The 22,958-nt window shown below is 47.1% G+C and overlaps 1 protein-coding gene across 1 annotated transcript in view; it reads right to left on the bottom strand.

Annotated features, from left to right (window-relative positions):
• ALPK3 (alpha kinase 3) overlaps nucleotides 1–22,958 on the bottom strand; it is a 58,284-nt gene that overhangs the window by 21,658 nt on the left and 13,668 nt on the right. The window contains exons 4-5 of the mRNA XM_064366193.1: nucleotides 13,974–14,091; nucleotides 12,136–13,378 (exon numbers count right to left, since the gene is read on the bottom strand). Coding sequence (XP_064222263.1) covers nucleotides 12,136–13,378; nucleotides 13,974–14,091 — 1,361 coding nt within the window. The remainder of the gene's footprint in view (nucleotides 1–12,135; nucleotides 13,379–13,973; nucleotides 14,092–22,958) is intronic.

The raw sequence follows: 22,958 nt of genomic DNA, 5'->3' as shown, positions 1-22,958 counted from the left end.
GTGTGTGTCTCTGTGTGTGTGTATGTGTGTCTGTGTGTGTATGTGTGTGTGTGTCTGTGTGTGTATGTGTGTGTGTGTCTGTGTGTCTGTGTGTGTGTGTGTGGGGTTTGGTACTATCTGCAGGCTCAGGCATCTGCTGGGGATCTAGGAAACTATTTTCTGTGGATAAGGGGACTGCTGTACTCTCCTGGCCAGGGTTACAGGCATCGCACAGCCTCTACAGACAGCAATTCGGCATTATTTATTATACTAAAAATACTTATACTCGCCCAGGTGTGGTGGCTCACACCTCTAATTCGAGCACTTTGGGAGGCCGAGGCGGGTGGATCACAAGGTCAGGAGATTGAGACCATCCTGGACAACGTGGTGAAACCCCATCTTTACTAAAAAACAAAAGCTGGGCATGGTAGTGTGCACCTGTAGGCCCAGCTACTCTGGAGGTTAAGGCAGGGGAATCACTTGAACTGGGGAGGCAGAGGTTGCAGCGAGCAGAGATTGCACCACTGCACTCCTGCCTGGGCAACAGAGCAAGACTCCATCTTAAAAAAAAACACTTATACTCATTAACCCAAAAATTCCATTCCTAGGAATTGATCGTACAGGAATACTTTCATGTGCAGACGGACTTACATACAAGGATATGTACTACAGCACTGTTTATGTTTATAACAGCAATAGATTAGAAATCACCTAAATTCCACCAATACAGGACTGATCCAATGAATTATGGTATATCCATATTCCAAATAAATAAAACAAATATCCAAATAAAAAAGCAAGGTAAAGGACAGAAAGTATAATATGATACGTAACTTTTGTGTGGAAAATACACAGACATACACACATATTTGCAAATGTAAAGAAAATAGCTCTGGAAGGATGCCCAAGAAACCAGCTTTGACAACTGACTTCAGGAAGAGGACCTGAGCTGCAGGGATAAGGAAGGAGGGAGACTTAACATTCTCTATACATCTTTTGTACTTTTTGAATTTTATACATTGTGCATGTGACACACATTTAACAAAAATACAATTAAAAATGAAAATACATAAGGACGTAAACCCTTGTATGATCAGTGAGGCCTGTCCCTCAGCGAGAGTCCCAGATCTGTCTCTCCAGGTTCATCTGTTGGGTCCCTCCACCCAACACTAACTTAACTGTACTGACAACTGTGCTATTTTATAACTCCTTTATGTATTTTTAGACATTCTCACCTTTCTTCTTCCTCACCTGAAGGACTCCTTCTCAACCCTGAAGACCTCACTCAAGTTTCTTTTCTCTTTAAAGACTTCCTGAGTTCTCTACCCCGAAAAACATTAGTGGCCCCCGTAGCAAATGTACCTACTTCCATCATTATATTCCCACTCTGTGTTATTTCATGCATATGGTAGTTATTTATTTCATGTGTATGTCACTTGCTAATCTGTGAACTCTTCCCCTCTGAAGAGGGCCCAGTACAGGCCTAGGAGTGGGAAATCAATAAATATATGGTGGATGACTGGCTATTCTCTGTACACTTCTACAAGGGCTGACCCCTCTAACTAAACATTATGGGGGAGGGGGGGGGGTGTGTGTGTGTGCGCGCGCGCGCATACGCACGCGCGCTTTTGTTGCCCAGGTTGGAGTGCAATGACACGATCTTGGCTCACTGCAACCTCTGCCTCCCAGGTTCAAGTGATTCTCCTGCCTCAGCCTCCTGAGTAGCTGGGATTACAGACATGCACCACCATGCCCGGCTAATTTTAGTAGAGATGGGGTTTCTTCGTGTTGGTCAGGTTGGTCTCGAACTCCCAACCTCAGGTGATCCACCTGCCTTGGCCTCCCTAATTGCTAGGATTACAGGCATGAGTCACCACGCCTGGTGGAATGTCATATATTTCTTAAAAATAAACATGGTGTGAGTGGACTGAACATAGTTGGCTCTATGTAAGCTTTTTTACTACAAGGAATGTTAGTAGGTTTAATCTGCCATCCTGTCTCTCCCTCTTCCCTCATAAATTCTCAGATATTAAGGACCCAGCCTATGGCCAGGTATGGTTGCTCATGTCTATAATTCCAGTGCTTTGGGAGGCCATTGCAGGAGAATTGCTTGAGGCCAAAAGTTCAAAACCGGCCTGGCAACACAGCAAGACCCTGTCTCTACAAAAAAACACAAAATAATTAGCCAGGTGTGGTGGCATATGTCTGTAGTCCTAGCTACTCTGGTGGGAGGATTGTTGAGCCCAGGAATTCGAGGCTGCAGTAAGCTGTGATCACACCACTGCACTACAGCCTGGGCAAGAGAGTGAGACCCTGTCTCTGAAAATAAAAACATAAAAATTTTAAAAGAAAGTTTTATTCACCTTGGCATCCTTCACAGTGCAAAACACACAGGAGGTTCCCAGGAAATAACTGAATGAAAAGTAGTATGGTTTATAACCCCTGAGGGGGCATGGCCCCGGAGTGCTGGTTTCAGGGAGCAAGAGACAAAACCAGGACCTTAACTGGGATGGGGCAGGGCAGTCATTTTTTGCATAAGTTTTGGTAGTTTGTAATTTTTAAAGAATTGCTCTATTTCATCCAAGTTTTTCATAGTAGCCCTTTTTTTTTTATTTTGCCCTTTCAACCCTTACAGGGTCCGCAGTGATATCCCCACTTTCATTCTTAATACTTGTATTTTTTGTCTTTTTTTTCTTTGTAAGTCTTGCCAGAGGTTTATTGATATTAGTGATCTTTTCAAATAACCAGCTTTGGGTTTATTTTTTCCATAATTTTCCTGTTTTTAGTTTCATTATTTTCTTTTCTATCTATTGCTTTGGGTTTATTTTTCTCTTCTTTTTCCAGAAAGTTTTCTAAGGTGGGAACTTAGGTTATTGATATTTCAGATCTTTTTTCTTTTCTAATATAAACATTTTAATGCTATACATTTTCCTCAAGGCACTGATTTAGCAGCATCCAACATTTTGGTATGTTATATTTTCACTTTCGTTCAATTTAAAATGTTTTTTAATTGACCTTAGGACTTGTTTCTTGGCCCATAAAAGTATCTTCTTCAATTTAAAAGTGTTTGAAAATTTTTCGTTATCTTTCTGCCATTGATTACTAGTTTAATTTCATTTTGGTCAGAGTGTATACTTTGCATTATTTCAATTATTTCACATTTGTTAAGATTTACATATTATGACCCAGGATATGATCTATTTTGGTGAATATTTTATATGCGCTTAAAAAGAATATTCTGTTGGTAGCCACCATGCCTGGCTACTTTTTTTTGTATTTTTAGTAGAGACAGGGTTTTACCATGTTGGCCAAGCTGGTCTTGAACTTCTGATCTCAAGTGATCTGCCTGCCTCGGCTTACCAAAGTGCTGGGATTATAGGCGTGAGCCACCATGCCCAGCCTGCAGTGTTATTTAGACCTGCCCTGTGTCTGTGCCACCCAGTGGCCAGTGTGGGACTTGAATGATGGTTCATTAATGTTTTTATTCTGAAAGTTTTTTATTCTCAAAGTATTTCATTCTCAAAGTTTTATATATGCTGTTCAGAATCAGATCCATGCAGGAACAGCTTGGGAATGAGTCCAGAAATTTATAAAGAGTTTATAAACCCAGAGGTCATTAATGATTCTCAGAGGTCATTTTCCCAAGCTTTTCCCTCTCCGTAGTTCCCCCTATAGGGGCCCCCTTTCTCAGTCCTCTGGCCAAACAGCTAGCTGGAGCTTCCTTTACCTGCTCTGCCACATACTTTCACACATGAGCCTGTGATACGGACCAAGGAAGAGACCAAGGAGGAAAAGAAAAAGAAACAGGGGCTTGTCCCACTCTTTTAGGATCACAGCTCCTCTGACTGGAGGGGAAGATTCTTTTCTCTCAAAGTTTTAGGCAGCTGTGGCCTCTGCTACTACCACTGTCACGGCCAAGAAATAGCTTTTCCGTTCCTGAAGTCTAATCTAGAGGGCTTCTCCTGGAGCTCTCTCTGCCCATGTCAATGTTTACCTCAGGGTTTCAGACAGCATTAAGACCAGGCCAGGAAATGCCAGAGGGGGGAAAAAAGTAAACACCGTAGTTTCAGTGGTGCTTTGAGTTCTGGTCATCAGCCCCAATTTGTCCGCTACTATTTGCTTCTCAAAGTTGTCAAGTAGGTGTACCACACATTTTGCCTAAATTTTTGGCTGCATTCAGTGGGGGATACAGAATGGAGTGTATTTACTCCATCTTTTCTAGAAAAAAAACTGCCATAACCATAATAAATAATGAGTATTAGTTATTGTAGCATTCAGTTCTGGAATTCTGGTTGGTTCATTTTCAAGTCTTTTCCACTTTTTACGGTTCCTAGTTTTTTAGTGAAATTTGCAATCTTGTCTTTTTAAAAAGACAATATATAAAGGAGGTAAACTAGTTTTAATTTTACAATTTATGACTGATAATTCCAAAAGTTGGAAACGTGGGCCAATTTATTTATGAGACAGAATCTCGCTCTGTCACCCAGGCTGGAGTGCAATAGCACGATCTCAGTTCACTGCAACCTCTGCTTCCCAGGTTCAAGCAATTTTCATGCCTCAGCCTCCCAAGCAGTTGGGATTACGGGGCTGCGCCACCAGACCTGGCCAATTTTTATATTTTTAGTAGAGACGGGGTTTTGCCATATTGGCCAGGCTGGTCTCGATCTCCTGGCCTCAAGTAATCTGCCCACCTCGGCCTCCTAAAGTACTGGGATTACAAGTGTGAGCCACTACACCCGTCAACCTGTGGGCCAATTTCTATGTTCTGTGGACTTAACTTCATTTTGTGCTGAGTATTATATTTGAAACACTTTTTAAAAATAATTTGAGGCTTAAGATGATGCTGTCATCCTCCAAATATGATTTTTGTTTGCTTCTGCCAGGTGCCTGGGGGCAGTAGGTATCTTGAACCACCTTATTCTAATTTCAGGGATTGAGATATTTTTTAGTCACCCACATGACTTGGATCTCACCAATACCTCAATACCATGAAAGTAATTTACTTGATTCGCCTTTCTCTGAGGGTACAAAACCAAAGCCCGGGGGCTTACACGGGCTCCCACGCTTAAGACTATGGACTCTAATTTTTGTCTTCTTAGTCTCATGAGACCATCTAAACTATTGCTCAGTCTCTCATTCTCCTCTTCTAGCATAGAAAATATTTCCCAGGACAAAACCTGTGCCAAATGCTGGGCCTATCGTTCTAGATTTCTATCTCCGCCCAGATCTGGCCCAGTAATTCTTCTCTTTGTTAGCTCTCCAATGCCTTCAAGCAGATATTTTTACATTTTGTCTAGCTTTTCTAGTTGTCCTCAGTAGTTGAATTATCTAACCCAGTACTACTAGAGGCTGATATTTTATCATTGTTAGTTCTTTTCCTTTTCTGTGTCACTCCTGGCCTTAGATAATGTGACAGTTGGTGCTAAACAAACCAGAGCAGTACACAAGACACACGAAGAAAAAATGCTGAGAAGCTTTCAATGCATTTAGGCATCAAAACCAGGACAGGCTGGTTTGGCATTCCCCCTCTAGACCACAACCTCACCTTTGTTTCCTGCTATTCATCCTTCCCAGAATGTCTCCCTTTTTCTCTTTCACCTAATTCCTTTCTACCTGGGAATATTCTCTTTTATATTTTAAAAATTATATGAACGTTTTTCTAATATGGCATTTCCCATAATAAATCCATACATGATGCCAACCAGTCTGCCCTCTTCCTAGACGCCTTCCCTGGTGACTCTAGACCATGCCGTTCTCCCTCTCTGGAAGTCCACTGTTGTCATCATTCACCACATCCTGTGGCACTTCTTTCTAGTGAGTCCAGTCCCCTCAATTCAGTAGATAATTCCTCAAGGCAAGGATCATGTCTCTCCTCAACCCCCCACCATTCAACAGCTCTCAAAAGGTATTTATATTCATGTCCTCCCTGAAAACTAAAGAGCCTTGATTGTGAGAGGAGAGTTCCCACACCTTGGGATGATCATCCTCAGGACCTTCAAGTATTCTCAAAAAGAGACACTTAGGTCTCAAAGCATTCAGCAGGGCTCTCCCACACCTACATGGTCCCCTCCAAGTATTTTGGCAGATGGGGCATTCTACCACGTTCCCCCATGTACCTCAGCTCCAGAGATCTGAGGCAATCCCAGAAGAAAATCTCAAGTTAGGGCACTAAAAAGCAGCCTTCAAGGGCATTGAAGGCCCGTTTCTAGTCATTGGCTACCTCCTGCCCAGAGAAAGCGCTGTCCGAACAGCATGCCTGGGCTGCAGGAGAAGCAGGCATTCTTAACAACCCAAGAGGCCCCAGCTCTACCATCTGTTCCTCATCCATACCCAGGAGAGAAGCCTCACTCAAGCTTCCAAAGGTCCTCCTTACTCCCTGGAAAGAAAATCAAGACACAGTAAGGGGACACTGGCATCAGATCCCAGAAATAGGGGCCCTTAAAGTAACGAACCCTAACAAGAGACATGCTGGGCTCAAAGGAACAAAAAAAGAGAACTTAAAAAGAGATGAGATTCAGCAAAAACTTGGGGTGTGGGGAAGAAAAACAGAAAAAAGAAAGAAGTAAAAAAGAGATAAGAAAGAATATTTGGATCATGGGAATAGATACGGTGCTCCCAAATGAGAAAGCTAAATCTTAAGGTATTGGTTTTTCCAAAGTTTTACTAGAAGTCCATTCAAAATACAAATATGCCTTTAGTTATCCTTGAAAGGATTTAACAGGTCTTATAATCTTATTAAATATAATTCATAACTTGTTAAAAAATGGTGAACAAAAAAATAGAAAGTAAAAAACAATGTTATCTGAAAGTCTGAAGAATTTCAAACAGTGATTCTACAGTTTTCCTAGAGGAATGAACAAGAGATAATAGTTGAGAAAAAATTTTAAAGAAGGATAAGAGAAGAACTTGCCCTGCCAGAAATCAAACCTATAAAAATTAAAACAAGATTGTCTTGTAAAAAATCAACAAACAGATTCATGGATTATGACAGATGTATATGTAGGAATTAAAATGGACTCTAGTGTATATAAGAATTAGTATATCAAGAGTGAAAAACAAAATATAGATACGGTTTGAATATTCCACAAACAGCGCTGAGGAAAATGACCTATTTGTTAGTCAGACATCAAGCCGGAGACTAATGCTGTATTAGACACCCAAACGAATTTCAGATTAATTTAAAAATCAAAAGAAAGAATTCAAACAACAAAAATTAGTGAAAATACAGATTACTACTTAATCTTAGACTAGGGAAGGAAAGCATAAACACTATGGAAAAAAGGTTAAAATATTCATACTATGCCGTCTTATATAGTCATTAAAAATAAAGGTTTTTCAAAGATTTTCTAGAAACCATGGAAAATGCTCATGAAATGATGAGACGTAAAGAAAGCTGGATACTCACACCTGTAATCCTACCACTTTAGGAGGCCAAGACAGGCAGATCATGAGGTCAGGAGTTCAAGACCAGCTTGGCCAATGTGGCAAAACCCTGTCTGTACTAAAAATACAAAAATTAACCAGGCATGGTGGCATGCACCTGTAATCCCAGTTACTGGGGAAGGTTAGGCAGGAGAATTGCTTGAACCCAGGAGGCAGAGGGTGCAGTGAGCCGAGATCGCACCACTGCACTCCATCCAGCCTGGGTGATACAGTGAGACTCCATCTCAAAAAAAAAAAAAAAAAAACCCTCAGAAATTTGGATAATTATATTTTAAAAACTGGGCCAGGCACAGTGGCTCACACCTGAAATTCCAACACTTTGGGAGGCCGAGGCAGGCGGATCATGAGTTCAGGAGTTCGAGACCAACCTGGCCAACATGGTGATACCCCATCTCTACTAAAAATACAAAAAAATTAGCCAGGCGAGGTAGCAGGCACCTGTAATCCCAGCTACTTGGGAGGCTGAACCTGGAGAATTGCTTGAATCCAGGAGGCGGAGGTTGCTGTGACCAAGACCATGCCACTGCACTCCAGCCTAGGCAACAGAGCGAGACTCCATTTCAGGAAGAAAAAAAAAATGTTTAAGAAACTACATATACACATAAAAAAGATTGGTAGATACACCAAGATGTCCTTTCATCTCTTGAATGATGTCATCCCTAGATGATAGATTTTTACTTTCTTTTCTTTTCTTTCTTTTTTTTTTTAAGACGGAGTTTCCCTCTTGTCACCCAGGCTGGAGTGCAATGGCACAATCTCAACTCACTGCAATCTCTGCCTCCTGGGTTCAAGTGATTCTCCTGCCTCAGCCTCCTAGGTAGCTGGGATTACAGGCACCTGCCACCACCCACAGCTAAATTTCATTTGTATTTTTTTTAGTAGAGATGGGGCTTCACCATATTGACCAGGCTTTCCTGACCTCAGGTGATCCACCTGCCTCAGGTTCCCAAAGAGCTGGAATTACAGGAGTGAGCCACTGTGCCCGACCTTTACTTCCCACTTCAAGTTTTTAGAGTTTCCTCCATATTTTCTACTATGACTACTTTTTTTATAATCAAAAAAATAACTTTTTTTCCAAAGAAATTTGGCAGGATAAGAGTATGAATAAACAGACCAGGCGTGGTGGCTCATGGCTGTAATAGCAGCACTTTGGGAGGCCAAGGCAGGAGAATCAATCGAGCCCAGGAGTTCAATACCAGCTCGGGCAACATAGTGAGAACTGTCTCTCCAAAAACTTTTTAAAAAAGAAAAAGAATAGCCAGGCGTGGCGGCACATGCCTGTAGTCTGAGGCATGGGACTTAGGAGGGTGAGGCAGGAGGATCACTTGAGCCCAGGAGGTTGAGGCTGCAGTGAGCCACAATCGTGCCACGGCACTCCAGCCTGGGTGACAAACAGCAAGACCCTGTCTCAAAAAAAAAAAAAAAAAAAAAAATCAAATTCATCCACTAAAAACCAACAGCTTAAAAGTATACATAGATGTTAAACACGTTTCACATGTATGACCTATTCAACCATTTTTTAAGTTAAAAAAAAATTCAAAAAACGAAAAAAGGAAAAAAAAACATAAGGTTTTTGATTTTGTTTTGTGGTTTTTTTTTCTTTTTCTTTCTTTCTTTCTTTCTTTTTTTTTTCTGAGATGGAGTCTCGCTGTAGCCCAGGATGGAGTGCAGTGGTGCGATCTTGGCTCACTGCAACCTCCCCCTCCCAGGTCCCAGTTCAAGCAATTCTCCTACCTCAACCTAACAAAGAAGCTGGGATTACAGGTAAGAGCCAGCACGCCCAACTAATTTTTGTATTTTTTAGTAGAGACAGGGTTTCACCATGTTGGCCTTGAACCCCTGGTCTTGAACCCCTGACCTCATGATCTGCCCACCTCGGCTTCCCAAAGTGTGCTGGGATTACAGGCGTGAGCCACAGCACCTGGCTGTTTTTCTGTGTTTTTGCTTTTTGGGGGTTTTTTTTTTTTTTGAGATGGAGTCTGACTCTGTCACCCGGGCTAGAATGCAATGGCACAATCTCAGCTCACTGCAACCTCCACCTCCCAGGTTCGAGCGATTCTCCTGCCTCAGCCACCCAAGTGGCCAGAATTACAGGCACGCACCACCATGCCCAGTTAATTTTTTGTATTTTTAGTAGAGATAGGGTTTCACCATGTTGGCCAAGCTGGTCTCGAACTCCTAACCTCAAGTGATCTGCCCGCTTCAGCCTCCCAAAGTGTTGGGATTACAGACGTGAGCCACCGACCCAGCCTAACCATGAGGTTTTTGTAGGAGCAGTAGAACCACCACAGACAACTCTCAAGTACCACACTGCCTGAGCCCCTCCTCCTACCTTTGGGAGGCAACGAAGAGGTGGCTGGCACTTCCTCCTTTGGCCCTACCAGGAGGATGCCACCATCTGGTGTGGGGTTCCTCACCACATAGAAGCCAGATTTGCACACTGACTTGGTCACCAGCCTGGTCCCTTACTAAATGAGCTACAAAGGCCTATGAGAGCCATTTCTTCCAGAAGGCCCTACTCTGCAGCCTGTGGGCTGTCAGGCACGTGCAGCAGCCACACGAAGCCTTCCCTGGGCCATTGTGAACTTACCACACCAGTGGCCAAAACTACATGAGACCAGGCATGAGCAGGGCAAGAGTCAGGAACAGATTCCAGAAAGTCTGGTTTGAGGTCCTTGAAGTTTGCTCCACTCTACTCTCAACTACCGTTCCTACAGTCTGACCTCAGCAGCCATGAAATAAAACCATTTCCCATGGTCACTCTTGAAACTGGTCTTCCCCTCCTTCCCGCCATGGCAGCTCTCTCCATGGAAAAGCCTCTTCTTTTCTCCACAAAGCATGCTTTCCCCTTTGCCCTCTGCAAGGTGCTTATCAGCTTGTCCCTCGTGTGCTTCCCTTCACTGCCCTGAGAAACCACCTATCCTCTGTCCCTACCCCTGGGAAACACTGCTTTCCTCCTGTTACCCCATGAAGCCATTCCTGGACCCATAACTCCTGCTTCCTCCACCCCGAGAAACAGTCTCATCTTAGTTCCCACCAAAACCAAAGGTTGTCTCCACTTAAGGTTACCAGATTTAGCAAAAAGAAATACTGGGCTGGGCGTGGTGGCTCACGCCTATAATCCCAGCATTTTGAGAGGCTGCGGTGGGCAGATCACTTGAGGTCAGGAGTTTGAGATCAGCCTGGCCAACATGGCAAAACCTCGTCTCTACTAAAAATACAAAAATTAGCTGGGCGTGGTTCCTCACGCCTGTAATCCCAGCTACTTGGGAGGCTGAGACACAGGAATCGCTTGAACCCAGGAGTTGGAGGCTGCAGAGAGCTGAGATCGCACCACTGCACTCCAGCCTGGGCAACTCCATCTCAAAAAAAAAAAAAAATGAAGAAGAAAAGAAAAGAAATATTGGACACCCAGTTTCAAATAAACAACCAGTACTTCTTAGTGTAAATATGTTCCATCTATTTTATCCGCCCCAGCCCCTCTCTTGAAACACTTTTCCTTCTGCCACTAATAAGAAACACTGTCAGGCCGGGCACGGTGGCTCAGGCCTGTAATCACAGCACTTTGGGAGGCCAAGGTGGGCGGATCACAAGGTCAGGAGATCGAGACCATCCTGGCCGTGGTGAAACCCCATCTCTACTAAAATACAAAAAATTAGCTGGGCGTAGTGGCACACACCTGTAGTCCCAGCTACTCAGGAGGCTGAACCTGGGAGACGGAGGTTGCAGTGAGCCAAGATTACACCACTGCACTCCAGCCTGGTGACAGAGCAAGATTCTACCTCAAAGAAAAATCAAAAAGCAAAAACACTCTGTCCCCCATGCCCCTGAAACATGAAGCTATAACCAAAAGGGACAAACTGTTTCCTTCCTGCCCCTCTCAATCCCGCCCTTAATCAATCAAGCTCCTTAATGCTGCCACCCATCTGCCTCTTTGAGGAGGGGACTTTCCACTAACCCTGTCTCCACACAAAACTTCGTCTTTTCTCTGTTGGCTACCTGCTCCCTAGAAGATGATGGCACTCCTGTTATCAAGCAAAACAGTTCGCCTCTGTCTCCCACCGTAGTCATATCTGATCCCAACTGCCACTTACTTCGTTCTTAGTGGGCACCAGATTCTTACAAAAGCCCTATGAAGTAGGTATTGGTATTATTATTATTATTCCAATTTTACAACTTGCTCTAGATCACACCATGTTAAAGGCAGTCAGGTTTGCATATAGGTATGCCTGGCTCCAGAACCTTCGCTAAACCCAGGTTTAACCAGCATTTCCTGGACATTCAGCTTTGTTAAAAATCCAGTGAGCAGCCGAGTTGCGACCTGCTGTACACTATAGTGCATGCCTGCTCCTCTGTCTGCCCCGTGAAACACTGTTGCCTCAGCAGAGCCCACAGAAACTCTCCACTGGCCCCCTTTCCCACCCCAGAGCAAACTATCTTCCTGCACCTCCCTCCGGGGCACAGTCCCCTTGGCCGCGAACTCGTACACTCTCAGAGGAGCGTTACAGTCAGGCTGTGCTCCCCACATGCCTGGCATCTGGAGACTGGCTAGGGTGAAGGGGATGCCTGTGGTCCCCCGCTGCTGGCACTCCAGCCCCTGCCCACCCCTTTCTATAAATAGCCCACTGCTCACTGGCTGCCGAGCAGTTGCAGCAAGAGTTTCCATGAGGTCAGCTTCCCAGAGCGGCCTCCAGGCACCCAACACCCACTTACCTCTCCTGGAGTCCTGTGGCCTGCTCGTCCCTGCAAGGGGCTGTCCCGGGTGCCATGTTTCCGCCGGGCAGGGGGCGTCGGCAGCTGGACAGAGGCCTGAGGTGGGGCCTTCCCTAAGCTCTGGGCCCCACATTCTGAAGCTTGACTCAGAGAAGAAATGGGCTTGCCGTCGGTGGTGGTCTCGCCTTTGGGCTTCGGAGGGGCAAATCTCTTTCTGTTGAAAGGCCTGGTCAACTGGGGGACCGAGGAGGGTGTGGGTTGGCCAGGAGCGGCAGGCACCCCCTCGCCTCTAGCCCTAATGGGCGCTGTCCCCTTGGGGCTCTCTCCAGGCGCCTGGACACTCAGGGGCTGGGGGCCCTCTTCCCCCAGAGGCCTGACTGCCTGGGTGTTCTCCAGGTACATGTCCTTCAAGGAGAAATACACTTCCTGGCCTGGGCCTGGGCCAGGGGCCGGGGTCGGGGCCTTCTGGGCCTTGTCTGGAGTGCCCCCAGCAGAGGCTGACTTCCTGGTGCCATCTGTGGCAGAGGACCCAGGCCCCCGTGCAGCCCTGCCTCTGGGCTGGGTCTGAACCTGCTCCACGCCCACGGGCCCCCGAGTTCCGCAGGAGTCAGGCTCGTCTGAGTTGGGGATGCCGTTTTCCGAAGAACGGCGGCTTCGGGCTGCCTTCTCTAACTCCGGCTTCTTTAGGCCCTGCTTGGATTCCTCATCTTTCTTTTTCTTCTTGGCCCCACTCTCCTCTTTGAGGGCTCTCGGAGGCCCCAGCTCCATGGCGTCACAGATGTATGTCAGCAAGCCATGCTCCCCGTCCTCCCCATTCTCGGGGGCAGCCTCCCCGTTGGTGGTCACTTCTCCAGGAGCAAAACTGTTGATCATGCCCAAACCTGAGTGCTGAGCAGACTCAGCCTCTCCCTCCTGCCAAGCTGCCAGGGCCCCACTCTCGGGCTCCCTGGAAGGGACGGAGGGGCCTGGCGCTTCGGCTCCGCTCAGCCGGCGCTTGCGCTGGAAGCGGTCGGGGCTGAGCTTGCGCAGCGTGTCGGCCTCCGCCGGCGCCGCCTTCTCGTGCTTCCAGCTCTGCTCGATCTCGCGCAGCTTCGCTGCAGCCTTGCGCTTCAGCTTGGCGAACCAGCGCTGGTGGAGCTTGTACTCGGTCATGGTGCCCACCTCCAGGACCCCTGAGCAGGACACGATGCCTTTGCTGTTCCGGGCAGAGGCCTGGTAGATGGCGGCATCTTCTTCTCGACACCTAGAGGTAGGAGCGTGAGGTGCCGCCTGTCCCCTCCTGGGAGGTGAGAGCCCCCCACGTCCCCCAGCCAGAGCCGTTCAGAGCCGAGCATGCTTCCCCCTCCCCACCGCAAGTCCTGCCATGTGCCACGCCCCACCTCACACATCACAACATACAACACCCTCCATTACAGTTGAGGCTGGCAAAAGGGTGGCAGCTGACCAAGGCCATACTGTCCCAGGAGGGATTAGACTTGGGGCCCAGGAGAGCTCCCTTCAGAAGCAGGTGACCAGCACAGCCCCTTGTGAAGTCATGATGATACAGTTGCTTTTTTTGGCTGCTGACCTCACGGAAAATATTTCCATAGGTCAGGACCTCGTCTGGCTGCACTAGCTCTCTGATTGTCAGGAACACTCCCACCCTGGCCTTAGGAGCTCCCAGACACTGGAAGGCAGATGTGGTTCACCAGGTGGTTCAACCACACAGCAGAATCCCACCCTCCATCCCAGACAGTGCCTGGGCATCTCCATCCAGACTGCTCCATTTCTGAGGGCAGGGCCCCAGCCAAAGGGCCCTCAGGAGGGCAGGGAGAACAGAACAGGCCCTTCTCCCTCACCTGTACAGCTGCAGTGTGTGGCGGTTGCCCTGATGAGTGATCTCATATTTTGGCAAGCCACAGTAGCGGTCCAGCTCTGTATCATCCTTGTACCAGGTCACCTCTGGCTCTGGGTATCCTGTGAAAGAAGCAGGAGATTGGGTTGCAGGAAGGCTAGTTCCAAAATAATGGGAAGAGTCTGGGCATGGCAGCTCACACCTGTAATCCCAGCACTTTGGGAGGCTGAGGCAGGCAGATCACCTGAGGTCACCAGCCTGGCCAACGTGGTGAAACCGCGTCTCTACTAAAAATACAAAAAAATTAGCCAGACGTGGTGACAGGCTCTTGTAATCCCAGCTGCCCGGGAGGCTGAGGCAGGAGAATCGCTTGAACCCAGGAGGCAGAAGTTGCAGTGAGCCGAGATCGCACAACTGTACTCCAGCTTGGGCGATAGAGTGAGACAGATGATGATGATGATAATAATAATAACGGGAGGAGAGAACCCAAGGCCGTGGCTTCCCAGGCCACCTGAAGAGACTGGTCAGGACCATCTGCCCCAGGCTGGCTGGAAGAACAGAGTCACTGTATGATAGCTCAGCTTATTTTTAGAAGCTGGTCCCTGTCAAAGCTAAAAATGATTCCCCTTCAGCAATAGGAAGGAAAATACGGAGAAGAAACTTCCTAGCTTCCTAGTGGGAAGGGAGACAAGGAGTTTCCAGAAATCCTTGGCTGCTGGGAATAAGCTTCCTTCTGTCGTGGCCCATTCTGCTTTCTCAACTGCAGTAAGGGCTCTATCCTCAGAGGTCTCCTCCCTCATGTCCCATCACGAACATCTCTTCCAAGAGCCCTCCTCCTTTCATTTCAGGTTCCCGAGCTGTTAGGATTATTTGACTACATGGCTAAAACATCTGTCTGTCCACCCATTCACTCGTTCACCCATCGTCCATCTGTCCACACATCTGCATCTTCCTACCCATCCCGTCACTGCAGTGACACTGACTGAGTGTCTGCCCAGCCCCTCTTCTCTGGCCACTTCCAGCACACCCACAGGAAGAACTTCCAGCTGTTACTGTCACATGTCCCTTACCTCTCTGGCCATAGTTGATTGGTCCAGTAATGGAAACCAAATCAACTAATCTAGCTAATTCTTTGACCACGTATTTGGGAATTAAGACCTAGAGACAGTCTACCATTGTGTCTGGAAATTTAACTTCAAAAGGGTAGAGCAGTCACGTTCTGCCACATGGACTGAGAAGCAAACTCTACACTGAGAGATGGAAAAAGGAAGTTGATGTTCAGGATTGAATAGAAGTGGAAGACAGAGAGAGTCCCAAGATGCTTCGAAGTACTAGTTCCATTCCTTGCCTGGGCATAGCAAGGCATTCCATAAGAAGCCCCTCTGGACTTACCAACAAATCCTGCTTCATTTCTTAGGCTGGCTGATCTGCATTACTTGCTCAGAATGAGACTGCTAAGATACGCTCACTCAGAGATAATATATATTAAGTACATATGACTGGCAAGCTAGGGTTATGAAGACAAAGCAGCACGTAAGACAGGGTGTCTGCACTCCAGGAGCTTATTGTGCAGTGGACAAGATGAGACGTGACAGGCACACACACAAGGCAGCAATGCGCCTAGCATCTGCACCGGCGCTGTGCCCTTCCTACTGCCTACGGATACACCACGCTCCTATCTAAAGCGGCCCCTCACTGGATCCCACCTGCTGGTGCCTAATCAAGGACATTTCTCCAACAATTATTCCTGCTTGTTCCTGCATCATCAAACTTTTCCTCTCTGTTACATCTTTCCCACCAGCATACAAGCCTGCTATATTGTGTCCTTCTTTTTGTGAGCGGGGAGCGGCGGCGGGGGGACGGTCCTGTCTCCAAGCTGGAGTGCAATAGTGCAATCTCTGCTCACTGCAGCCTCCATCTCCCAGGTTCAAGCGATTCTCCTGTCTTAGCCTCCTGAGCAGCTGGGACTACAGGTGTGTGCCACCACGCCCAGCTAATTTTTGTATTTTTAGTAGAGATGGGGTTTCACCATGTTGGCCAGGATGGGCTCAATCTCTTGACTTTGTGATCTGTCCACCTCTGCACCCCAAAGTGCTGGGATTACAGGCGTGAGCCAAACTGTGTCCTTCTTTAAAAATAACTTCCATTGACCCTACAGCCTCCTCCAGCCCCTTGTCTTATTTCTCTGCTCTCTGCTTTACAGAAAAATTCTTTGAAGGAGCTGCCTGTACTCAATGTCTTCATTTTCTCTCTTCCAATCAGGCTTTGATAGCCTCTGTTGCACCAGAATCGCTCTTGTCAAGGTCACCCGTGACTTGTACTTTGCCAAATCCAATGGCCAATTCCTATGCCCATCTGCCCCATCCATCAGCAGCACCGACCCTACTTCCTGACACCTTTGCTTCACTGCTTCTAGGGCACTGCTCTTTCTGGCTGCTCCTCCTCCTTCACAGCTGCTTTTCCTGAGCTCTTTCATCAGAGAAAAGAGCTCTTTTACCACCTAGACCTGCCCCAGAGCTCAGGCCAGAACTGTTTTCCATTCTCAATCCACACTCACAAACCAGGGGGTCCTAATTCTATCCTGTGACTTTCCAATATATGTATACTCATGGACCTCCAAATTTCTATCTCCAGCCCAGTCTTCTGCCCTCAACTCCTAGTCATTATTTCTGACTGCATACCTGGCATTTCTACCTGAAAGTATAAGAGGTATCAAGCTTGCCACGTCCCATCCAAGCTCCTTAGTCTCCCCTCCAAGTCAGTTCCCACAAATCTCAGTAAATAGCAACTTCATCCTGTTTGGCTCAGGCCAAGACCCAGAGGCAATCCTGTCTTCCTTCCCTTGTCTCGCCTCTACTCCATCAGGCAATCTTGCCAGCCCTCCCTTAAGAATATATCTAGAATCGGCCGGGCGCGGTGGCTCACGCCTATAATCCCAGCACTTTGGGAGGCTGAGGTGGGTGGATCACGAGGTCAAGAGATCGAGACCATCCTGGTCAACATGGTGAAACCCCGTCTCTACTAAAAATACAAAAAATTAGCTGGGCATGGTGGCGCGTGCCTGTAATCCCAGCTACTCGGGAGGCTGAGGCAGGAGAATTGCCTGAACCCAGGAGGAGGAGGTTGCGGTGAGCTGAGATTGCGCTATTGCACTCCAGCCTGGGTAACAAGAGTGAAACTCCGTCTCAAAAAAAAAAAAATAATAATAATAATAATAATATATCTAGAATCTGATCACTCCTTGCCATTCCCCACCAACAGCCTGGTCCACGTTCCTATCATCTCACACCTCAATTTCTGCAGTAACCTCCTCACTGATCTCATTTGTGGACTCTTCAGCCCATTCTCAGCAGAAGAGACAGAGTGATCCCTTTTAAAATAATGTCAGATCATGGTGCTCCTTTGCTCAAAACACCACAATAGCTCCCTTTCATGCAGCCCTCATGATCTGGGCCCTGTGAGCATGCTGGGCCCACCTCCCTCCACTCTCCCCCACCTCGCTGCACCCACCCATGTGGTCCTGCCGGCTGGCCCCACACAGCACAGGAGCACCATGCCTTGCCCCCTGCAGGGCTCTGTTACTTCCCTAGAGAGGCCTTCCCTACCACCCTGTGTAAACAGCAGCTCTCTCTCCCAGGCCCTTGCTATACCTCTTACTGTGTTTATTTTTCTTCGTAGAACGCATCGCTACCTGACATATTATACACTTATGAGTGTGTTGGTTTACGTCCATCCTTTCCATGACAAATATCAGCTCCATGACAGCAGGGACTTATCTGTGTTATTCACTGCTGTGTCCTCAGTTCCTAGAATAGTCCCTGGTATGGAATCAACACTCATTAAATATTTATAGATGAATAAATGAAGCAATGCACTAAGTGCTTAGGGCTGCAGAGAAAGAAGCGATCACCTCTGGCTGGGGACTCAGAAAGGCTTTTGTAGTGAGTGGCACTTGGACTCGACTTGGAGGGTGGGCAGGATTTCAGAGAAGATGGGTTCAGTCCCTCTGATCTCCCGCTTCCCCTCAGCTCTCACGTCCCTGCACTTCCCCTTCACAGCACTAATCACAACGCTGTCGTTGACTATTTCCTTGCCTGTCTCCCCTGCTAGACTTAGGTTCCATGTGGTAGAAACTGTATCTTATTCACTGCTATATCCCCACCACCTAAGACAGTGCCTGGCACGTGGTAATTACTTAAAAGAAGTCTGCAGGACGATAAGTAAATAAGTGAGTAGGGTGACGGGTGAACACACGAGGTGGAAGGGCATTCCTGACGAGGGAACCACAACAGGAGAGTGGGAGGGCGACAAGCAAAGGGCACGCTGGGGAACAGTGTGCAGGAGCAGGGAGCAGGGGAGGCGAGGCTGCAGCTGCGTCAGCCAGGAACAAACTCTGGGCAGCCCTGGCTGTAAAGCGAGCCCCATGTTTCCACTGTGAGCTAAAGCCCCTGGTTACATCACTGTGTGTGTGGCCAGGGCCAGCACAGGTGTCCTCACCATCCTGTGAGATGATCTCATCCCTACAAGGGCCCAGCTCAGAGCTTCCCTGCCCCATGACCCGCCCAGCACAGCCTCAGTCTCCAGGGCATCTGAGTCCAGTCAGATACCTGGGCAAGAGGGCAGGGGTAGGGCAGGGAGGGAGAAGCTGAATGGACCCCACGGCCCCATGCCACCCGCTGGCGCTGCTTCTACACAGTGGGGGTCAACCCGACAGCTTAGGGCTTCAGAGCCGCAATGAGCTTTGGAAGTAAATTTATTTGGGAGAACACATTGCCTTCAGCCCTGAATAATGTGAACTATATTCTAAAATGCATAAAAGCAGGAGGGCTCTGGGCCCTTCACTCCCAGCTGTGCATTTGTGCATGTCCACAGGCAGATGTGCACACACTTTCGGCCCTGGCCAGGAGAGCCCACAGTGGCACTTGAGCCCGTGGCCTTCCCTCAGCCCCTTCACACCCTGTGGCCTCTGTTTCACAGCCAGCAGACCTGATGCAAGAACCCAGCTCGGAACCTGCAGACTTCTCCCAGCCATTCCCAGTTCGCAGAAGCTCCGATTCAAAGGAATAATGAACAGAAATTTAGTTTTCAAAAAGCTTTCAAATACAAGAATTTTATTTAACCCTCAGAACAACCCTGTGCAAACAATTGCTAACATTAGTGAAGACTTACTGTGTGCCAGATACTGAGCTGAATACTTCTCATGTATTATCTCATCTAATCCTCACAAGACTCCTATGAGGAAGGTGCTCTGTTACTAATCTCCAATTTAAGGATGAGGAAATCCCAGCTCATGAAATTAAAGCTCTTGTCCAAAGTTATATAGCCAGCAAGCAGAAGCCAGAATTGAAACCCCTCTTTTCTATAACACAGGCTGATATTTTAAATCCTATTTTACACGAAAGGAAAACGAGCTCAGAGAAGCTAAGTAACTTACCTAGGGTCACGCAGCTGGCACGTGACAAAGCCCTAGGCTTCCTTTTCCTTTTTCCAGCACTCTTTCCACTGGGGATTCTGGGATCAATATATGTTTTTGCTCCCAACAGTCATTATATTAGACTCGCTTCTCTAACAAAAGTTTCTTTAGGAACATGGTCCTGTTTCAAAAGACTCAATCCCTTTGTCCAACCTACCCACGGCTGATGCTTCCTCCTTCCAGCCCAATATGAACATGTGCACCCACATGCAGACACATACACACATACACAGCAACATAGAATCTACAACAGAGCTGAGGAGAGTAGAGGAAGCCGCTGTGCTGGAGAGAGTGGGCTGCTTCAAGGAAGACGGTAGCACTCTGGCGAGAGGGGCCCCTGGGGGAGACAGAGCTAGCAGAGGCCTACTATCTTCCCATAAGCCTATGCGAGTGGGAAGAACCCCAGGGCCTTGCCTCTCTTCTCTCTTCTCCCAAGGGCTTCCATCACAGGGCAGCCAGGAGGAGCACTGGCACGGATGGATGAAGTTCTGACCACCAGGAAAACATCACCTCTGTCTGGCAGGGCCCTGGTGGGCTGACTCATCCTAGCCTTGTGTAGGAAATGCCATCAGCAGCGAGGAAGGAAGAGTGCACGTGTGGTCAGTCTGGAGACAAGCCAGGAGCAGAACAGCAGCCTCACACAGAGGCCAGTCTCATCCAGAGATCCATCCACCGTCCACCTCTCTGGACTAGAGAGCTCCCGTTTCTAACCCTGATTCTTTAGTTTGCAGAGCATTCTGCATTGCTCCTCCTCTCCTCCCTCCCCTTCTCCTACAGTCTGCATGTTCTCCTTGCTAATTGGAAAAGGCTTGTTTGAGGTGTATTGTGATCATAGACACCTCTTTCCTGGCGTGCTACATAAAACTCAGGTAAGCTGGGATTCTGAATGTATGTGAGGATGAGTAGGGGCAGGAGAGGAGAAGATCAACAATGGACTAAGGTATGGATATCAGAGACAGAGCCCCAGAAACCTTCCAGACTCCACTGGCAGTGTTGTAGATCTCAGCACAGTAGGTTGTATGATATACAACCATGTATCATAAAATAAATGTCTGAGCAGCCCTGCCTGGTCATCATGAGACGTGGCAGAAGAGGTTGCTCCTTTGGGTTGGGCTTGAAACAAGGAACTGCTTACTCCCATGGTGATGCTTGAAGTATTCAATAAAATACCCCGTGATTCTATAAACCAGACTCATGTCTGGCGTCTCTACCTTGCTCTCAGAGTCCATGGCTACAAAGAACAGGATGGAAAAAAGAGAGGAGGGAGAGCCATCCCTGACACCTGCACCTCTCAAGTGGTCCCAGACACCCACTGCAGCTGCCGTTACCCGGGTACCAAAGCTGCGGCTGAAATGAACAGGCAATGTGGGAAGGGGAAGAGAGACTGATTTTGGCATCAGCACAGTCAAGCTTCACTGTGGTCATCTGATACATACTGAGCATCTTTGTGCCAGCTCTGGAGAGGCATGATGTGTCAGGTGTGTGCCCTGTCCTTGTAGATGTCACGATCTGGTTGGAGAGAGAAACGTGTAAACAAAAAAACTATGTGGTGGAGGATGGAGCAAGAACTCTCCTGGAAACACTGGAGGTGACCTCCCAGAGGGCAAGCCCCTTGAAAGATGAGAAGGAATTTGCGAGGCAGAAAAAGAGTAGGTTTCTAGGTAAAAAGGCAAAATGAATATCCCATCTGCCTTCACACCCTCCCTCAAGCTCACTAAACTGCACTGAAAATACTTTTTAATCAACATAAACAAAAGCACAAAGATGAAGAGAACAGGCAAGGAGAGTAACAGGGGCAACACAATTTTGAAAGTTAGAAAGCAGATGGACAAGTGGAAACTGACTTAGCAGACGCCAGACAGGTCAACCCTAAGCTAGCAGTGGAGAAAACTGAGAACTATCCTTTCGTACCAGAAAATCCCCACAGGGCATAAGAATTGGCAATTGGGTACCTCTGGAACTGGGAGAAAGAGGAAAGAGGAAAAGTTAAAAGGTGCTTCAAAAATAGACGTCTGGAACCCTTCACCCATTCTGTCTCACTGGATGACTGCTCCTTCCCCACCGCGGCCAAAGGTGAGGTTTATTATTTGGAAATGTAAAAGTCTGCCCTGAGAGTAAGCCAGCATAATTGAGGGCATGACTGTTCTATGGAAAATGGAAAAACGTAATAACCATATATCATAAAATAGATGTCTTATGCTGAGAGCCCACCCAGCCCTCTAACCTGCATAACTCTCAGGAAACCTTTCACTAGGAAACCTACTAGTCCAAGAAGAAGGAACTAAAGAAACTTACTTGGTGGTTCCCAACACTGGCTACCTAGGTCACCCTACAGGGAACAGCCCAGTTTTCAGGCCCCTCCTCCTTGCTCAGAACCTTCTAGCAGCTTTTAAGTCCCCTACTCTTGCTCATTAGCTGACAGCCAAAGATTTCTAGATATGGGAGGAGAGCCTGTAATAGAAGATTAAGGATAAAATTCAATTAAACAGGAAAAAAAGCAAGACAGAAGAAAAACTATGCAGGGAAAAGGAAACTTTTAGAAAACTATCATTAATAAGAATCTCAAAAAGGACAAAAATTAAAACTCTTGGAAATTAAAAATTCAGTAGAAGAGTTGAAGATAAAACTGAGGAAATCTCCCAGAAAGTAGAGCAAGAGATAAACAGATGACAGGGGAATAAAGGATAAGAAAAAGTCCCTGTCCAGGGGAACAGCTGTCCAAACGAGTTCATAAAGTATGAAGACAGAAAACGGGAGGATAAAATCAAATATCCCAGAACCAAAGGCTCTCCATGTCTGACTGAAAGCACCTAAGCATGTTCCAGGGCGAAGAGACCCATATCAAAATACATCATTATGAAATATCAGAACACTCTTACAAGCTTCCAGAGAGAAAAACTAACTGGTCACATGCAAGGAATTAGGATCAAGCTGTCTTCTCACTCTGAAAAGCAACATTGGAAGCAAAAAGATAATGGAACAATGTCTTAAATTCTGAAGGAAAATTATTTTCATCTTATAATTTTATACCCAGCCAAATTCCTGAGAAAAAGTAAAGTAGAAAAAAAGAGGCCAGGCATAGTGGCTCATGCCTACTATAATCCCAGTACTTTGGGAGGCCAAGGTGGGAGGATTGCTTGAGCCCAGTAGTTTGAGACCAGCCTGGCAACATTGTGGGACTTAGTCTCTAACACACACACACACACACACACACACACACACAAAAGCTGGGTGTGATGAAACACACCTGTGGTCCCAGCTACACACACACACACACACACAATAAGCTGGGTGTGATGAAACACACCTGTGATCCCAGCTACACACACACACACACAAGCTGGGTGTGATGAAACACGGCTATGGTCCCAGCTACACACACACACACACACACACACACACAAGCTGGGTGTGATGAAACGCCTATGGTCCCAGCTACACACACACACACACACAAGCTGGGTGTGATGAAACACGCCTATGGTCCCAGCTACACACACACACACACACACACAC

This window comes from Aotus nancymaae, unplaced genomic scaffold, assembly GCF_030222135.1.
Source record: "Aotus nancymaae isolate 86718 unplaced genomic scaffold, 86718_ANA_hifiasm-v0.15.2.pri h1tg000064l_0, whole genome shotgun sequence".
NCBI classification, from domain to species: Eukaryota; Metazoa; Chordata; class Mammalia; order Primates; family Aotidae; genus Aotus; species Aotus nancymaae.
The sequence above is the reverse complement of the archived record's forward strand: the minus strand, read 5'-3'. Positions and strand labels throughout refer to the sequence as shown.